Source organism: Fusarium sambucinum, chromosome IV (assembly GCF_050947815.1).
Source record: "Fusarium sambucinum isolate potato_lamoka chromosome IV, whole genome shotgun sequence".
In the NCBI taxonomy this organism is placed as follows: domain Eukaryota; kingdom Fungi; phylum Ascomycota; class Sordariomycetes; order Hypocreales; family Nectriaceae; genus Fusarium; species Fusarium sambucinum.
In genome coordinates this window covers 2,201,122-2,215,016 of record NC_139291.1, presented here as the reverse complement: position 1 = coordinate 2,215,016, position 13,895 = coordinate 2,201,122, and the positions used below count along the sequence as shown (strand labels likewise).

The 13,895-nt window shown below is 49.5% G+C and overlaps 5 protein-coding genes across 5 annotated transcripts; 3 read left to right on the top strand and 2 right to left on the bottom strand.

Moving 5' to 3' along the window:
• Nucleotides 1-45: 45 nt before the first annotated feature.
• Nucleotides 46-3,303, top strand: FSST1_000759 (Hamartin protein-domain-containing protein; the record flags this gene model as incomplete). Its single annotated transcript, XM_083234069.1, has 3 exons — nucleotides 46-59; nucleotides 260-797; nucleotides 850-3,303. The coding sequence occupies 3 exons, from the start codon at nucleotides 46-48 to the stop codon at nucleotides 3,301-3,303; spliced, it is 3,006 nt and encodes a 1,001-aa protein (XP_083090941.1).
• Nucleotides 3,304-5,980: 2,677 nt separating this feature from the next.
• Nucleotides 5,981-6,966, top strand: FSST1_000758 (P-loop containing nucleoside triphosphate hydrolase protein; the record flags this gene model as incomplete). Its single annotated transcript, XM_083234058.1, has 2 exons — nucleotides 5,981-6,173; nucleotides 6,233-6,966. 2 exons carry the CDS (start codon nucleotides 5,981-5,983, stop codon nucleotides 6,964-6,966), a joined length of 927 nt encoding a protein of 308 aa, XP_083090940.1.
• Nucleotides 6,967-7,754: 788 nt separating this feature from the next.
• Nucleotides 7,755-8,690, top strand: FSST1_000757 (nicotinate-nucleotide diphosphorylase (carboxylating); the record flags this gene model as incomplete). Its single annotated transcript, XM_083234047.1, has 2 exons — nucleotides 7,755-8,562; nucleotides 8,614-8,690. 2 exons carry the CDS (start codon nucleotides 7,755-7,757, stop codon nucleotides 8,688-8,690), a joined length of 885 nt encoding a protein of 294 aa, XP_083090939.1.
• Nucleotides 8,691-8,833: 143 nt separating this feature from the next.
• FSST1_000756 (uncharacterized protein) lies at nucleotides 8,834-11,136 on the bottom strand (the record flags this gene model as incomplete). The annotated part of the gene is made up of 3 exons (XM_083234036.1): nucleotides 8,834-9,080; nucleotides 9,134-10,747; nucleotides 10,799-11,136. 3 exons carry the CDS (start codon nucleotides 11,134-11,136, stop codon nucleotides 8,834-8,836), a joined length of 2,199 nt encoding a protein of 732 aa, XP_083090938.1.
• Nucleotides 11,137-12,476: 1,340 nt separating this feature from the next.
• Nucleotides 12,477-13,602, bottom strand: FSST1_000755 (CAP domain-containing protein; the record flags this gene model as incomplete). The annotated part of the gene is made up of 3 exons (XM_083234025.1): nucleotides 12,477-12,544; nucleotides 12,600-12,907; nucleotides 12,959-13,602. The coding sequence occupies 3 exons, from the start codon at nucleotides 13,600-13,602 to the stop codon at nucleotides 12,477-12,479; spliced, it is 1,020 nt and encodes a 339-aa protein (XP_083090937.1).
• Between the last annotated feature and the right edge of the window lie 293 nt (nucleotides 13,603-13,895).

The window sequence follows — 13,895 nt, the reverse complement described above, 5'->3', positions numbered from 1 at the left end:
CCTTGAGTCTCACGAGCCTGGTCGGATGAGGCCGTCACGCCAATCATGGCTTCATCGGCGTACGTCATATTGCTCCCTGCAGAAAACTCCATCCCAAATTCCAATCATTCATCCGCGCATCAACGCTGCGAGTTCCCCTCACCCCGCGACTCGTGCCTCATGATCTTCCATTTCATCTCCTCCTTTGGCTTCTGCAACACTCAACTCCCTTGAGAATTACTTGTCCGTTCCTCGCTGACACTCATCCCCACTTGTCTAGGTCGCTAAAGGACCTCTCAAAGGCGATCGTTGCCTACCTGTCGCAGCCAACCCCTTCCCTCCCAGACGACTTAGTACAGACTATCGATGCATATCTCCGCCGACACCAGAAGCAAGATGACGCTGCAGCCGATCGTCTGCAAGAGGAGCTATTCTCTATCTTCGATAGACATGTCAAGGACAAGCCTAACACTTTTGCGCCCTTCCTAACCATACTTCGCCAGCTGCTACCGACACTCCGGACTCCTGAGCGTATCTTCGCTTGGTGGGACTCTTGCTCTGCACTTCTGGCCAAGTCCTCTCCCGAGAAAGGAGTTGTGGAAGAGTCGCTGGCCAATATTATGGAGATAATCAAGATTGCGGAAGAGAATCATGATGGATCCGAAGCCGAGCTTGCTTCTAATCCGCTGATCGACCGTTTATTCACAGGATGGATGGAGAAACTCTATCCCTCGGTATCTGAAGCTCTATCGAATCTCGAGCCGAACGAAAGAATAACTCGGGAAGCTCTCGTACAGTTTGGGAAAAAGCATCCCAAGGTAGGCTTGTTCCCAACATCATGTTTTTGGTCTATTATCTAACTTGGATAAGGAACTCTTTACAGCTCTGGATCGTTATTTTGTCAAAAAACAGTACCGCAAGGCTGTCTTGCGGTTTTTGGGTGACTACCTCCAGAGTCAGCCACCGCATCTTCATCAAATCTTGCAAACACCACTATTTGCTGATATAATGAAGTGCTTGCTGCAGGACACCTCGACAACTATTGTATCAGCTGCACTGACAGTTCTCACTATGCTGCTACCCCAGATGCCAAGTTCGCTCGTGCCACATTTGCCTACGCTATTCAACATTTATTCCAGGCTGCTGTTTTGGTCGCGAGAGCGAGCTGGAATAGTTGAACCCCAGGCAGAGGACGCAGATGCAACCAGCTGGGAGGAATGTGGTTACGAAGCAGAAGTTGATGACCACCCTATCTATCATCTTCTCAGTTACTATACCATCCTCTATGGTTTATATCCTATCAACTTCATGGACTATATCCGCAAACCCCAGAGATACCTACGACACGCCAACGTGGCTAACGCCAACGACATGGAAGTACAACCCACTGAGATGCGGGATCAGTCTGAAAGGTTTCGTCGATGTCATTTACTTCACCCGAACTTTTTTACCCTCACAATTGATTCCGAAAAAACTGATTTTGGTCGTTGGATAAAGAGCGAGGCCTCAGAAGTTGTCGCTGAGTGCATGGCGTTGTGCACCCTGTCAGAGTCTGATCAATCTGTTGTGCATGCCTTGTCCACTTCGGAGACTTTCACACTGAACGAGGGTCATGCTAAAGATGCCCAAGATCCATCACTCCACAGGCCAATAATTGAGGCTTCTGGTGGCTACCATTTACCCACGTCTGCTAGCATGGATTCCATAGCGAGCAGTCGCCGGCCATCCGCGCTGGTTAGACGGGGGTCTCAGTCAAGCATCCCCTCTACTCGGAACTCTATTGATGCCAGGATAAGAGAGCCCAGTATTGATAGCCCAACATTGGGGCCTCACCTTGTCCAGTCGGCATCTCATACACAGCTGCAGGATATGATCCAATCCAATAAAGCCATCAAGTCTGGTCTCCATCAGTCCCTGGCCAACGACAGTGTACCATCGCTCTCGCTCAGTAACCAAGACTCTGTTGCAGATCGACCCGGTCCATCGTCGTTGGGCACACGCCCAACCATCAGTACTCCTCTTTCATTGACTGAAACCAACACGCAAATATCTCATCTTCAACGTCAAATCATGTTACTGCAGAATGACCTCAATTTTGAACGGTATCTGAAGCAGCAGCACATGGCGCACATTGGCGATTTGCGAAGACGGCATATGGACGAGGCAGTAACGGAGGCAGAGACCCAAAATCTCTTGATCACCAATCGTAATCTGAAGCATCGGTTCGAGGAGGCCAAGAAGGCAGAGATGCAGGTTCGGAAGGACTCTGAGAAGAGTCGTGCTCTAGCGAAGAAGTGGGAAGCCGACCTTTCTACTAAGCTTAAGAAGCTACGTGACGAGTCGAAGAAACTCAAGTCAGACTATGAAACCCTCCAGAAGGAGTTGGATAATTCAACGGCAGAGCGTGACAAGCTGCGGGTGCTCCTATGCGATGCCGAGGTCAAGGAAGTCAATTGGAAGCAGAACATGCAGTCAATTGAGCTTCACAGTGCTGAAATTGACCGGTTAAAGAGCGAAGTGGCCAGACTCACAAGGGTGGAGCGTGACTACCAAGCCAAGGAACTGGAGCAACAGAGAGCCATTGCTGCTGCTACGGGAGCTGAGAACAAGATGGAGGCATTGAGTCTGCAACTCGCTAGCCGTGAGGGTGAAATAGATCGGACCAGGAAATTGTTTCAGAGTCAAATCGCAGCACTCCAGGCTAAGTTATCGGAGGCACTTGAAGAAAGAACTCGGCCGTCTCGAGATAGGAAAGAGGCTATCGAGTTGATGCTCTCGGCAAGTCGAGACAAGCAAGCTGAGTTACAAAGGCAGTGCGATCTTCTTATGCGCAAGTACACAGCCCTACAGTCATCTCTTCTGGACATGAAGACAGAAACAAAGCCTGGCCAGCTCAGGATCGAGACATCAAATTCATCGGAAGCTGAGCAGGGTTCTTTTTCTGTATCAACAAGCCCGGTCATGATGAAGACTAGACCGCCCCGTGTGCTGTCGAGTCCCGATGTTGCAGAAGGCACTGCATTCAATGTTACGCCACCTCTTGATCAAAGGCTCGAAGCTACGATATCGCCTAAATCAGCGGGTTGGACACATCCTCCAGGGTCGCCGGATACGTCGTCTCTTTCAATGAGTCCTGACCATCTCCGATTTGGCCGTGGAGAAGCAGGCCGGTTACTTGCGAGAAGCCACTCCGACCTGTTTGCTACTGCAACACAAAATCGGCTCCGGAAGGACTCGAAAGACAAAGGAAAGGACGAATCAAGTGCAAAGAAGGATAAGAAACCGTCTGCGTTGAGGGGGATTCGAGGGTTTATGTATGAATGATGAGGCATGATATAGTCAGCAACTGAGCGGCAACGGTCCATAGACTGGGACCCGCTTGGATAGGGCGCATTTGATTTTGATAAATCCCCGAGGCTCAATGCCTTTTGCTTTCCTTCAATATAGATACCAAAGAGAATATGTGGTTTCGCAAGTGAATAAACGACAGAGCCCATCATCTCAGGTTCATAAGCGGTAAACAGCTTGTCCTTTTCAACAATTGGACGGCTTCCGTAGCTCAGTTGGTTAGAGCGTCGTACTAATACTTCAATCTGAATATTCAGTGATGCGAAGGTCTCAGGTTCAAGCCCTGGCGGGAGCAATCCCAACGCCTTCCGATTGTTACTTTTTGAGATTCTGTACATCTATTTTTACTTCAGGCCTTCTATCTCTCTGTCTCTTGCTGGGGTGGCACGGTCGAGCATTGTTGGATGAAGTCTAGAAAAGCACAGTGCCTTATGTAAACAGGGCTGAGTGGGATACAGATGCGGGGTGAATGAGGATCTTAAATGGCTAACAGGGAAGGACCTTCTTCTCCTTCCGTTTTTATATATTTAACGCATTGGCCTCATTTCCGACTAATGCCTTTGGCCATGTTAGATTGGCTGTTTGTTTTTGGTAAAAATCACTCTCCTCATCCGAGAGAATTTCTTCTTTTTTTTCAAGATCGCGATCTGTGGACAGCTGAGCTCTTGATATTCGTTGTGTTTCTGACTGTGTCTTGTTGTACGTCATTCTGGACCGGACGTGACCATGTTTTGAGACATGTTTCTCGTCTGATGATTCAGATTTTGAGACCGTTCAGAGCTACGATGAAGATTGACCGGGATAGATGGAGTTTCTGTTATAGCTAGCTCTTTAGATTTTCCACAGATCAAGCCCGTGTCACTGTCCGTGTTGCGATGCGCGCACATCCTTTGTAGGAGATGGACAAGGGAGACATATGTATCTGATGAGAGTAAACCGGCGACATGTGATGGCGGTGAATTGCCATGTCAGTGACAAAAAGAGGTCAGTCATCAGTCTGATATAGGTCAATTAGCAAGCATCATGCACGATCTTCAGAAGAAGACCGGAATAACAGAGCGGTTCTGGACGTGACATTGAGTATGGTGTGCATCTACTGCAAGGCCGATCTGCTCGCGCCAGCCGCATGGATAATGATAATGATAGTCCATGTCACCCAATCTGAGCGAATGATGGCTGGCCAGTGTATGTATGCAATCAGTCCCCCGCGTGCTAATAAGTGTTAGTCAAGCCGCTGGTTGGCTGGTTGGTCTGTTGAGTGAACCGCTCTCGCACAGTTACATAAAGATGGGATAGGATAATTGCAGATATAGGCTGTGCTGTGCTGCACGCAAGAGAAAAGATGAAACTAGACAATCAGAGCGGTGTAGGCGATTGAGAAGGGGAATGCGCATATCAAACAGACTGGGAACTTTTGCAGAGAATGTCGGTTTGGTCTTGTTGGTGGTACCTGAAGGTCTGGTGATGAGAGACACTCGAGTCACTGACTACGTGGCCACTGTTCGTGGTTAAGTCGTGCAAACGACAAGAGTGTTTTATAGCGTTTCTTGGCCGAATTATGTTGTTCTTATCATGGTTGCGCTTTGGAATGTTGATTCTTTGCTCTGTAATAGGTACTCAACTGACAGGAACAAAAAAGAAAGGCCGTTGGCTGGAATGACGTAGGATGTTTGTGCCACGTGAAGAATAATGGCCGCTAGCGTATGTCGTCAGCGGACCTGAGGCTCCTGGCGGCCCCGCCATCGGGAGCTTTTGTTTCAGTGGAGTTGCCCAGCGGTTCCAGTGTGTTGGGCCTGTAGAGGCGCCTGAAGCGACAAGGGCCCTAGGTTGAGTTGTTCTGGGGTAGGTAGGTATGTTGATATCATTAGGTTCCGTCACGTTGGATCAAACAATCCATACGACGTGAAAAGTATTGCATTTAACGGGCCGTTGAAAGAGGCTTTCTTGTTTATTATTAAATCTTAGAGCCGAGTCAACGCTTATTTACTGTACATGTCTTGCCAAGAAAAGGACTGTTTACAGTGATTATTTGTTGCCTGTACTTGACTCATTCTCTGTGATTGCCATTGTTGGTGGTTTGTAAACATCCAATCCATTGCTATTGTCTGTCCCCCTTCTCATCACCGCATTCAGCCGCTAAACCTCGGGTTTACCAGCCACGCTGTGTCTCTTCTTAAACACCAGACCTACACAGACTGATTCCATTTCTACATCAACGCTGCCTCCCGAAAGATTTCTCGTCGAAATAAGAAAAAAATAACAAATAGCTATACCTATACCTATACCTAGCAATAATCTTGGCTTTGGCCTTCCCTACCTTTGTTCATACACACACCCACTGAATTTAAGCATCCTCTACCTACACACCACCACCACCACCACAAGACAAGGTCAAACCCGCTAGCCTACCTACTCTCTTTTTTCTTTTACGCCCGTCTTTTTTTCCACTTCTTTAAATATACTCATCTTGCTTCACCTCTTTTCCCTTTCCCCTTCTTTTCTCTTTCCTTTTTTTGCTTCTTCCCTCCTTTTTCGTGCGACTCGAGTTTCCTTGCCCCCCTTTTCGCTCTCTTCGTCCTTTTTCAACGGGAGGATTCAACTCCATCCCCCCCCCCCCCCACTTGGCAAAACGTCGTGGCCAACACCCACAATCATGTCGTCGCTCGAAGCCAAGATCGTCGTCCTCGGCGCTCAAGGCGTTGGGAAGACATCCTTGGTTATGAGATACTGTAAAGGCGCTTTCAACCCTGCTCAGATTACTTCCACCGTCGGCGCCAGCTTCCTCACAAAGCGCGTCGTCGATTCCGACTCAGATACCGTGGTGCGCCTCCAGATATGGGATACAGGTTGGTCTTGATAAGGAGTCCAAGAAGTCAGTTGCCATAATACTAACGCAACCTCGCAGCCGGACAAGAACGCTTTCGATCCATCTCTCGACTCTACTATCGTGGCGCAAATGCCTGTATCCTCTGCTACAGCATCACCGACGCACAATCCTTTGCGGACATGGGTGTATGGCTCATGGAACTACGACGAAACCTTCCCCACGATGTTGTCCTTCACGTAGTCGGTACAAAAGCCGATATTGTTGCCCGCGAACCCTCAGCCCGCCAGGTCCCATTTGAACGATGTATCGCCTACGTCGCTGAGAATCTCGCTCCAGGCGTGGGTAGTACACCTCCCCCGACAGCAACTCCCTACCACATTCCTACACCTATGTCGGGAGGCCAGGCCATGTCACCGCCATCCATGGAACTTCACAGTCCCAGCTCGAAGAGGAGCTCGGGCTTCTGGGCACAAGAAGTGGGGTGGGACGCCTGCCATGAAATCAGCGCCGAGACGGGTGAGGGTGTCGAAGAAGTATTCCGGGTCGTCACACGTAAACTTGTCGAGCAGAACCGCAAGATTCAGCAAGCTCTTCTGATGGCTACCGCTATTCCTGGTACACCAGGCTACGAAGCCGGTATGGACGGTGGCTACTTTGCGGGTGCTGATGCTCGGGGCAGTTTCCGTGTAGGCCGTGACCGTCGCAGCTGGTTATTCTCACCTGCCTTCTCCCCTGCCATAACAGTCGAGCAGGCGGGAACTCAAGAGCAAACAAATCCAGAAACTCGCAAGGAGACAAAGAGATGCTGTTGACGTTTTGGAACGATCCGGTTGGGAGTTAGACGAAGAAGACACGAGCGAAGCGAAACGATGTAGACGTTGTATGGACATACGAAGTCATGCCAACAACAACAACAGTAACAACAGTAACAACGAATCTCCACGGCGACGATGGGAGGTGAGCTTTAGGAGTTTCTTCGGCGACTCAGCGCACTTGTTTGATACCCGGTCTCTGCCTTTTCCTTTTTCGCATTGGTCTTTTTTCATATGCCGTGTTTTGCGGTTTGGTTACTTACATATTTGGGGTGTTATCAGGTCTTTTCCAATGCATGCATGGTCTTCCCTTTTTCTCATCTCATTCGACTCATGTCTCCAGGCAGGTCCTCTTTGTTTTCTGTGGGTTTTTTTTTAATCCATGTTTGGAGTTGGAGGATAAGGGTTATAGGAGCGCGAGGAAGTAGATATATTTCTTTTGTTCTAGAATATAGCATATATTATTACCCACGGTCGAGTTTGCTTGTTGAAACTTGAAAGATGATTGATAACTGGACTTACAAGGGTAGTTGTAGACAGGAACTCGTTACGACCGATACCGAACAGAAGCTAAGCCGGCCCCATCCGATCCCCCACCCCCACTTGTTCCGGCATCTGGCGGGAGTTTGTATGCGGGGGACATCCGACTCCGGCCGCTATCCGCTCGTCCTAGACGCTTGTCGTCAGATAGTTATTTTGTCGCAGATTTATTTTCCTCTCTTTAACCACCAATTTCTCCAGTCTTCTTCGGCTCAAAACTCTCCATTGCTGTCGCACATTTCTTAACAATGGCTCAACCCAAAGGAAACCTCGCAAACCTCCTCCCACCCTCGTGGAAAACTTCGGTGACAGCATGGCTCGCTGAAGACACGCCGTCCTTCGACTACGCCGGCTTCGTCGTCGGTGATGGTCCCCGCGTCGCTACCCTCTGGGGCAAATCGAGTGGTGTCATTGCCGGTCGACCCTTCTTCGACGAGGTCTTTGCGCAATGCGGCTGCACTGTCGAATGGCACGCTGAGGAGGGAAATGATGTTGATCTGAGCAGTGGCAAGCACCGAGTCGCAACTGTCAAGGGTCCCGTACGCGGCATTCTCCTTGGAGAGAGAGTTGCGTTGAACACCCTTGCGCGATGCTCCGGTGTTGCGACCAAGAGTTCAAGGCTTGTATCTATTGCGCGCAAGGCTGGATACACGGGCGTGATCGCAGGAACACGAAAGACGACGCCGGGTTTCCGCCTAGTCGAAAAGTACGGCATGTTGGTCGGTGGTGCCGACGCTCACAGAATGGATCTTAGCGCCATGATTATGCTAAAGGACAACCATGTCTGGAGCCGGGGCAGTATCACTGATGCTGTCAAGGCTGCCAAGTCAGTCGGAGGATTCAGCATGAAGGTCGAGGTTGAAGTGCAGAGCGAGGCGGAGGCGGACGAGGCGATTGAAGCCGGTGCTGACGTTGTCATGCTGGATAATTTCACTGGCGATGGCGTCAAGGTTGCTTCTCGTAGTCTCAAGGAGCGCTGGCAAGGGAAGAGGCACTTCCTGCTGGAGGTTTCTGGTGGTCTTCAGGAGGATAACTTTGAAGCATATTTGTGCAATGGTAAGTGTTGCTCTATTACTTATGGTGTATTTACTAACTGCTGTGCTCCAGATGTCGATATTCTGTCAACAAGTTCGATCCACCAGGGTGTGCCGCACATAGACTTTTCACTCAAGATCGAGCACTAAGCCATAATAACAAAATAATGAATACTATACTGCTGTATTCAACAACAACATTATTCATGTAATGTCTATTGATGTACTATGAGGTCGATTTCGTCTCTGTGCCGTACTAACATCAGGTCAGCTAAACTGTCGTGCCTTATACCTCATACCTCAGTTCCATCGGCGACATGCGCACCGGCCATCCTAGCCTCAATACCGTTTTCTCCGCCTTGACGATGACTTGTGGGACTATTCTGCACCAAGGGTTCATTCTCTCGTCCAGCAACCTTCGTATAGTCACAGCAAGACACGAGCACGCTGCTCTCATTCCTTGTCGATGGGACATCCAAGGCAGGGTTAGATGTGAAGAAGTCGGCAGGACGAAGATGGATCTGTTGGATTTCAACTGGCCTATCTTCTTGTTAGCAATTCTACAGTGAAAATTGGGGAGACTAAACACAAACATGACAGGCCAGTCCTCAACTCTCGGGTTGTGAGTGAGACCTAAAGATACCCACACGACGGGGCTACTTCGTCGTCCTTTCTTACGATCACCATTTGTCGGCTCTCTATTACCCTCGTCTGTGAACCAGTCTCCTCTCTTGACCATATCAGACACTCCCCCAACCTCGCCATTACTTTGGTTCGTGAACTCACCCGCCGCCCATAGCTCACCATCACGATAGCCAGTGAACCAGACGTTATGCTGAGAAAAAGGGGCTCTTGCGGCAGCCACGCTCGTCACATCTGCTAACATCATCTGAGTCGCTGGCGGTATGAGCTTGTATCCCACTGGTCGACCTGACATAGCGTTGCGCTTTATAGCATTCTCCAGTTTGATTAGACGATTCAAACGTGGCTCAGCGTCTGTCCATGAAGCCTTTGACACTTTGTTGCGCTCGACTTCGTACAAGTTTCCTCTTGGGTTGGTCTTTGGATCAACAGGTCTTCCGATGCTCTCTTCCACAATGACTTGCGTATCCTGGGCGTTATACGAATCAACGGCTGGGTCAATTCGTACTGAGAAAATATGCTGATGATTCTGTGCGAGAACGCCAGGCGCAACCACATTACCATACCGGCTTGTCTTGCCCTCGTCTATTCCAACGACGCTGACAACACCAGTTGCTCTAGTCTCAATCGTGATGTTTCCAGCTAGATCGAGCTTGTATGCGAAAATGTATTCATAGTTCGCAAGTGTGACTATAAATTGCACGACGAGCTCTCTCATGCGCGTGACTACAGCTCTGTTGGTACGGAAGTTTGTGTGTTTCCATAAGATACCGTTGTCTTGCTCGTGCAAGCATATGACAGATTTCGCAGGTGTTGGCAGCCCATCTGGACCAGCAAGATACGAGTCGACATAGTGAATTGCTCCAAGGCAATCACACCCAAGCTGAAGATTGTTGGCAGCTCTTCCGACACCTCCATCTCCAAGATCAAAAGCATGCTTGCGGTGAAAAGGCGGGCGAGGATCGCCATATGGAACGGTCAGTTCGCTGTAGCTGAGACGATACAAGATACTTCGATTCTCGTAGCAGACGTCGTGAAGAACAGCACCCTCGCGCGGAGTAAACCCGAGACGGAACCGCCATTTTTGCCATTCGATCAAACCATCAGACGAGACCGTGAACGAGGCACCCTCAGGCTGTGTCACATTGAGAGGCTTCAGGTCTTCACGAAGGGGTCTGTCCAACAGTTCTGGTACATACTCTGCTGCGTGACTGTTTCGGAACAGATCCTTTGGCGATGCACCCCTTTCTTTGGCCTTGAAGTCATCTTCCGAGCTGCCTGTAGCAAGTCGATCAACACGAATGATGGTTCTCGTCTCCAGATCCATAACTGGAATGATAGGTATAGGATAGGCATAGTGGTTTGAGTCAGGATTGTTGTGAGATACATTCTTTCCAAAAACGAGGCCTTGCATGTAACGAGATGGATAGCCATCTTCAAATGTTCCGCCGTATGGCCAAGGATCGATACATACAGCGAAGCCTTCTGGCAGTGTGAACTCTGACATGGCGTCTTTAAAGAGTTGCGATTCAACACAGGCATCTTGAAATGTCTCGACCTCAACTCTTAGGCATAATTAGCAAATAGTTTAGTTCATGGGCAAGTTGTGAACTCACGTTGCAATATTGGGATGCGCATATTGCTCAAGGACGGCTTTGGAGACAACCTCGCCTTTGTCCACATCAACAATCGTACGACTGTATTCTCTCATGTCAGTAATGATGTCGCATTCGACCTCAGCACATCTTGCCGGTCGAAGCGTCGTCTCATCAAGACGACCATCATGCTCAGCGATCAAGAAGGGCACGAGATCATCCTTCTTGGGCTCCTGGAGCTGGATCGAACGAAAGAAGAGGGAGGTTTCGGGGCCGTGATGTTTCAATACACAGTTGCGAGCCAGAACAAACTCGTCCCGAGAAAGTTGGGCCAGAGGGTGAGGCTTTGATTTCGTCATCGCTTATGCAGAAACGGAGACGAAAGAAGGTGTAGAGAGAAGAGTTGGGCGAGAGATGGAAGAAGCGGTTTGAAAAGTCTTTATATCCAAGCACACCTACGTGAAAGGCATATGAAATACAACGCCTCATTCACCGAGCTGACTAGAAACATGCGAGTCCATGCTGTCTGTTTTCTCTCTTGGCATGCCTGTTGCCGTCAGCTTGGCCCAACCATGCAGAAGCATCAGACATGATCCTCCACCAGGCTGCTTAAAACAGGCGTCATGTTCTGTAGAAAGCCGCAAGCCAACACCATATCGGATAGCCAATAGCCAATGACTGGGTCCATAGGAGGAAGGTCGTCAAGGTTCTTTGTCGGTAGTCATCCTATTGTGGTACGTAAATGGTAACTTCCGGTTGATCAATGTCTCCCGCCCCGCCAAGTTGTGCCTTTGCCCCTGTTCGTTTTGAGGGAGAAGGAAGGAAGTGGTATCATGCGAGGATGTTTGCACTGCATCAATAGCTTATGATGCATTAGTGAGGCGGAAACGTGCAGGTCGATCGGCCGTCAAATTGAGGTGTGAGCGGGTAATTCAGCCATTACAGAACTACCGTATCATATTTTGAGATGCCAACAACCGGTAACGACTCCGTCGTCAGGTTATTCATTCCATATTCTAAAACATTAAGGATGACTTTTCTGTTACTCAACAACCAGCGACATCAAACTTCACAATGGTTAATAGGAAGTTAGGCTGGTAGATTCCTTGGTGCTGAAGTAGATAAACATCTCAGTCCCATCACAAATGTCATCACATAATCAGATCAACGGGAACAACTGTCAGCGAAATCATTGTGATATTCGTGTCTATCGACGTGCTTCTATGAGCATTGAACAAGCAATCAAATATGCTTTGGTAAACCCCAAGGCAGCCAAGACTCAGTCAACCCCTATGTAACCTAGAGTCAGGCAATGAAGAGAAGACGCGACCTTGTAAAAGAAAAAAAAGCCAGCACAGACACTCATCGTTCACCCTCGCTCCTTACGCGCCATCCCTATTTAATATCATTTTTTTCATAGACGCCAGGCATGTAAAGTTAAGACCATGATGAGAAAGTTGGCCGTGTGGCCCAATGTTGAACGAAGAAGATCGTTAAGTACGATGATGCATAACGTACATAGAAGAATCGAAATGAAGAGAAAAAGGAAACAGTTGCTGTAGACGTGGTTGGGAGGCTACGCCTTCTTCCACCTCACTAGATACAAGTTCTTGCCCAAGAAAGATTGACAGGGCTGTTCTGTAAGATGGATGTAGAAGTGCGCCTTTTCCGATCAGTGAGGAGGACTGTGTCTGTGCTCCTAGACAGTAACACGCTTGGCTCCCTCGGGCTTGAGGACGTTGTCGCCGTAGCGGCCACCAAAGTTACCTAGACATTCAAAGTTAGTCTGGCTCCAAAACAAAAGGGTTGGAGTGATACTTACCCTGAGGGTTGTAGTTACAAACGGTGTACCACGAGGGGAAGCTGAGGACAGTTCCCGCAGGGCACTTGACAGTTGCGCAGCCGACCTTGGTGGAGTCCTTCCAGACAACCTGGGTGAAGTGACCGTAGAGGTCAATGTTCATGTCGGAGGGGGGGTTCTCCTGGCCATAGAAAGCCCAGTTGGACATCTCACTGTCGTACCACTGGTTGGTAATACCACCAGCAGCAGCCTTGTTCTTGAGTCCATCAATGTCGCTGGTAGCACCCCAGGATGCGAGGTTCTGGCCGTAACCGCCATTGCCTTGGTCCCTATCGAATTTGTTAGTGAAAATGTCGCTGGATGTACAAGTATCAACTTACATGTCGTGCTCGAAGACACATCCGTTGGCAGTGTTCTCGGCATAGCCGGCGAGCTCATCGTCCCACTCAAGAGCAGGGGCAGAGTGGTTCGCGCGGTGGATGTTGTGGTAGGCAAGCATGACGGTGTCGTAGGCACCCTCGAGAGAAAGGCCAGAAGTGTCGATGCTAGCTTCAACAGTGACCTTGGGCTCGGCACGGGTGGGGGTAGGCTTGACGACCTTCTTGATGGTAGTCTGGGCCTTCTCAACGACTGGCGCAGGGGCCTCGTAAACAGGGGAGGGAGCGGCAGGCTTCACAACGACCTTCTCCTCACTGTGCTCCTTGACAACCTCGGAGGTAGGCTTAGGGTCGACCCAGACAGTGACGACTTTAGGCTTAGCAGGTTCCTCCTTGACGACAGGAGCAGGAGCGGGCTGCTCCTTGACGACCTTGACAGCTTCCTGGGTGATCTTGGGAGCCTGGGGGGCCTCGTAGACAGTGGCGGTGTGAGCAGCCTTCTTGGGCTCAGCACCTTCAGTGACAACAACGGTGACAACCTCGTAGACCCATTCGGTCTTCATGGCACGCTCCTGGAGAGCGTTTCGGATGGGGCTGGCCGAAGCCAGAATGGCGCTAGCGCCGACCATAAACAAAGATGCCTTCATGATGATCGGTGAAGAGGCACAAGAGGAAATGTGGTGAACTGGCGATAGAGTTAGTTATATACGGTTGCAAAATTTTAGGTGTGGCTGTTTTCGGTTCAGTAAACGTCAGACCAATGCCGCTTGGCAATAGCTGTTTCCGTGTCTTGGATGAATGCGATGAGGCTAGCTGGTAGCGAGGGCGGAATGGTGATTCTTTTTTGGAAATGTGTGGGTAAAAACGTGTAAGACATTTGGTGTTGAGACAAAAATCGGGGGTTAAAATGAGACGAGTGTCGATATATCGAGTCCAAGGA